Genomic DNA, 4,599 nt, shown 5'->3' with positions numbered 1-4,599 from the left:
TCTTTGGTTTTCGTTGTAGTAGTTTTTTTGCGTATTCTTTCTTCGGTCTTCCGCGCTTCCCTGCTCCCAAATGGAACCCGTGACCTCCGAAGGGCAAGATGATGAATCGGTGCCCTCTGCTTCCCGCTCCATGGTCACAAGTATGAACTGAGATCACACAGCACACACTTGATTCCAAACGAAGCCAAAAAAAACAGAAATATTTCTTATCACAATGAAGCGAATCGAATCATGTCCTGAATAGAATTGAAAATAAGATTGTAGAAATTAATTGAATTTGTAATTTATTGTTACAAGAAATATGATTATTACAATGCAATAAAAATATTTTATAATAAATAAAAGCAATTATTTCATGAAATATTTCTTTAAAAATTGTACTTTCATAATTCAGAAATCATAACAATATTTTGTCGAGAATTATAATATTTAAGATGACCTTAAAATGAAAAATTGTCTTTTTTGAAAACTGCAATATAATCAATTCAATCAGGTACTTTATTTCAAATAAATAACGAAGATAGGAGCTAACGTGTATTCATTTCTAGTTTTGACTTAACAGATACAAGATGTTGTCACTCCTGCCATATAGAAAGCTGGAAACATTGGAAAATGATATATTAATGTGTCAAATGAAAATCGATATACAGATTGAAATGAGACAAGGTAAACGTTGCAGGGGTACATTCCAAGGGGTGGTAATACCATCCGAAGATGAGCTGATACCATGCAAAATATTGACTTCCCCGGAAAGTGTTAATGCCTGGATAGATAATATAATTAAGTTGGAGATTAATGTTTGGACAGTGTTCAGAGAAGAGATGGTGAAGTTTATTTCCATCACGAAAGACTACGGTAAGTATTTTAGCAACGATTTGAGTGGATTCGACATCCCGAGAACAAGTTTATTTTTGGATTCTATAATTGACATGACGGAAACGGCAAATCTACAGGTTATTTTTGCGACAACCGTCAAGAATCTAATCCGTGATGACGTGAAGGAACTGAACGATGTAATGGAAATGATTGAAAACCTGGAAAAATATTTTAAATTATATGTAAGGAAACATCATAATTTCATAGTAAAATGCTCAAGGTGGATGGAATTTTTAACAAGGAACCTGTTGGAAATACAAAATACTCTATAGATCTGAATTATTGTTTTTGTTACCAGTTTATTGTACCACTTATGTTATTTTTTATTTTATTATTGCTAGCATTATATAATTTTTATATTTTGTTATAATAAATATTATCATATTTTTATAATTACTATTGTTTTTCTCTTACAATAGTGAAAAATTAATTCCTATTTCATAAATAGATAGCGTTTGAGGTTTGTTAGATTTTACTTCTAGCTAATAATATTAAAAGGATCTAAGGAAACCACTACAAGATGCAGGCTTTATTTTGCCATTTGTCGTTGTCAAGTAAAGCAACGGAAGCAGCTCGCAATTTTTGTGACGTGTACAGAATACATTCTATAGTTCAAAGAAACGCTCAAAATTGTCAGTCAAGATTTCCTTCCCAAGAAGACAATGATCTGCGTCTGGTGAGACAGCGAATGTGTGATCTATTAGAACAAGACAGTCGACAAGAAATGCTATCTTGCCCAACTTTATTCATAACATAGCGCGCCCAATAACCGTAAATATCGTCAAGGAGGCTCTATATAATTTCGAATGGGATGTATTAATGCATCACACAGAAGAGAGTATTGTTTGCCAACGATGAAAATTTATTAAATTGTCTTAAAATTAATTTATTTGAAAAATTTAAGCAAAAGTTGACTACTCTGTCATTAAATTCATATCGTATTTGTTACAATCAATTATTTCATTCAATTAATTTTGCTTTCTTTATTAATAGGGTAAAACTTTATTATTTTAACTTAATGTATTAAATATTTATTTAAACTTAATAAGTTATTGACAATTGCATTTTTTGCGTTTTTTTATTTATTTTTTCCTGCAAATTTGTGTGTTGTATTTTGTTAGGCGTAAGGTCCGGAGTGTATGAAGGATGAAGTGGAAAGATGACATGACCATGTCGATCGGCAGGGAATAGTCTGGATTTGAACCGGCGTCCATGGGACTCTGGTTCAGTCGCCCTACAATAAAATTAAAGATAATATTACAAAAACACAATTATATCTTTAAAAAGTGTGCCATAAAAATTAACAGCTTTAACAAGAATTTAAGATGTCCTTAAAATGAAATATTTTATTTCTTGAAAACTGCAATATTTTAAAAAAGTTCTTAAAAGAAAAAAATCCTTCACAGGAAATATTCTAGATTACCGAGAACTAATATTATCAAGTATTTTTTTTTTTCAACTAAATACCGAAAGTAAGAGCTAACGATTCACTTCTAGTTTTGACTTAACACAAAATGTTTTCACATTGACGACGGCATGACCCACCAGTGGGTCATTAATTATAAATAATAGTTTTGTTGCTATGTACGCCACTGATTTTGACTGAGTATAACCTCAAATATCTTAAGTCAATTACAAAATTCAAACGCCAATACATTTCTTATACATATTTTAATCATTTAATTGAAAATACAATATGATTATCATAATCAGAAATTATTTCTGTTTCTAAAAAAACATTGCTAATTTATTAAAAAATAATGCAAGCTTAGAGCTTGAATATGCACAAGATGATATATTCGACTTGAATAGAAATTGCAATGATCAATTATTATTGCTTATTATAAAACCTATATTACTTTTTCTGCGTTTCAACAAAATTCGAACCCTGCTGAGTATATTTATTGAATATAACAAAAATAAAATAGGATTATTCAATAATACAAATGTTTGTTTATTTTTATGAACATCTTCAAAACATTTTATACACAGTGTCGGTTGATCATAACACTGTGCGCAATATGTAACAACTTTTGCTTTTTTAGCGGCAGTTGCACTACCTTCCCGTGAAGATATTGTTTTATAACATTCTCTACATCGCTTTCTTGCCTGTTTTGCTGTACCAGAGTACGATTCAATGAAATGTTTTTGATTTGCTTGCATCTCCGTATCGTCATCATTCATTAGTTTATCAATAATTTTTTCTCGAAATTTTAACAAATCAGATTTTTTGCCATTTTTTATGTATATACCAAGCATTTGCAATTGACGTCAAATTTATTCTATTATAATTTTTTTATACCACTTAACACTTCTTCGTAAACAGTTATAATACGATGTTATCTGATCAGAAACATCAACTCCTTGCTTTGAATTATTATAATCAAGCATCAGGCTTCAGTTTTCCGCTCTTGCCTTCAATTATAGCACACATATGTTTGTTGCTGGTCGTTAACATGGAAACTGACCTTTTGTCAGTCCATTTTAGAAATTTTACCCCATTTTGGTTCATCAAGCTTAAAATGGCTCCTCGTTTTTGTTTTGCTTGGAATCTATATTCATGTCGATTAATGTATCTTCCTGAGCATATTCTAGCTCAACATGTCTCTTTTTCGTAATAAGAATCCATTCTCTATTATCAGAACTTTGTTCATCAGTACCCTCGTCTTCTGTAGTACTAACACTCATCTCTTCTAAAGACATTGTGTTGATTTAAAACTTATAGATTTTTCCGAAGAACTATCGTTATTTTTATTATAATTCATATTTATTATCAAAATAGATATTTTCTTCCAGCTGAAACAACAATTGCAAAACCCTATTCCATACACGAATAAGCGTGAGGCAGAAATAACTCCCACATTTCAAAGGAGGGATTGAAAAACGATATGAAATGGTAGAAAGACTCGATGCTCACCCGATGTATATTTTTTTTCTACGGTGCAACACTAAATTTTAGAGAAAACCCTCGACTTGTAGGAGTATTTCAAAAAGGACTGTTTCAAAAAATAAGATTTTTTTTTCTTACCAGAAACAATATATTTGCTTCGATTGTTAGGAGCTGAGCAGCGGCAGGTAGAATTGAATGAAAATTTCAATATTTTTCCCACAATTGTTATAAATTGCTTCAATATCATTAAAAAGTGTATAAGAAATTTAAACGTTTAAAGGTTATAATTGACGTAAGATATTTGACGTTTCACTCACTCCATAGGCGACCACGAAAAATTTCCTGGGGGCAGGCAATCCGAAAAGCGACGTCCATAACGTGTTAAGATTCTATAAATGACATGGCGAGCACGGTAAATTTACAGAAAAATATTTGAAATTTTTTGTATGGAAACATGTTAATCTCATAAGGAAATGCACAAGGTGGATGGAATTTTTAACAAGGAATTGTTGGAAAAACAACTATAGATATTCTTCATTACATTTATACATTTATTCTACATTATTATTACTAGTATTATATAAATTTGTTACAATTTTTATTTGTTTATATGCTATGACTGTTACAATAAATATTATCATATTATTATAATTATTATTGTTTTGCTCTTACAATAAAGAAAAAGTTATTCCGATTTTCATAAATAAATACCATTTGACATTTGATAGATGTTGCTAATAATATTAAAAGGATCTGAGGAAACGATTTGAAGAAAAATCATTAGAAAAAATTAATTTCACTTCAATTTTATTAAAGCAATGATATGCATTATT

The 4,599-nt window shown here is 30.1% G+C and overlaps 1 protein-coding gene across 1 annotated transcript; it reads left to right on the top strand.

Moving 5' to 3' along the window:
• The first annotated feature begins 428 nt into the window (after positions 1-428).
• Positions 429-1,148, top strand: LOC108568314. Its single transcript, XM_017929314.1, has 2 exons — positions 429-493; positions 549-1,148. Exon 2 carries the CDS (start codon positions 570-572, stop codon positions 1,146-1,148), a length of 579 nt encoding a protein of 192 aa, XP_017784803.1. The 5' UTR covers positions 429-493; positions 549-569.
• Positions 1,149-4,599: the final 3,451 nt, after the last annotated feature.

This window comes from Nicrophorus vespilloides, unplaced genomic scaffold, assembly GCF_001412225.1.
Source record: "Nicrophorus vespilloides isolate i.1.1-1 unplaced genomic scaffold, Nicve_v1.0, whole genome shotgun sequence".
NCBI lineage: Eukaryota > Metazoa > Arthropoda > Insecta > Coleoptera > Silphidae > Nicrophorus > Nicrophorus vespilloides.
The sequence above is the reverse complement of the archived record's forward strand: the minus strand, read 5'-3'. Positions and strand labels throughout refer to the sequence as shown.

Bases quoted from the DNA above. Each gene is read 5' to 3' on its own strand.
- LOC108568314 (XM_017929314.1), top strand. From the start codon at position 570: ATGTTGTCACTCCTGCCATATAGAAAGCTGGAAACATTGGAAAATGAT.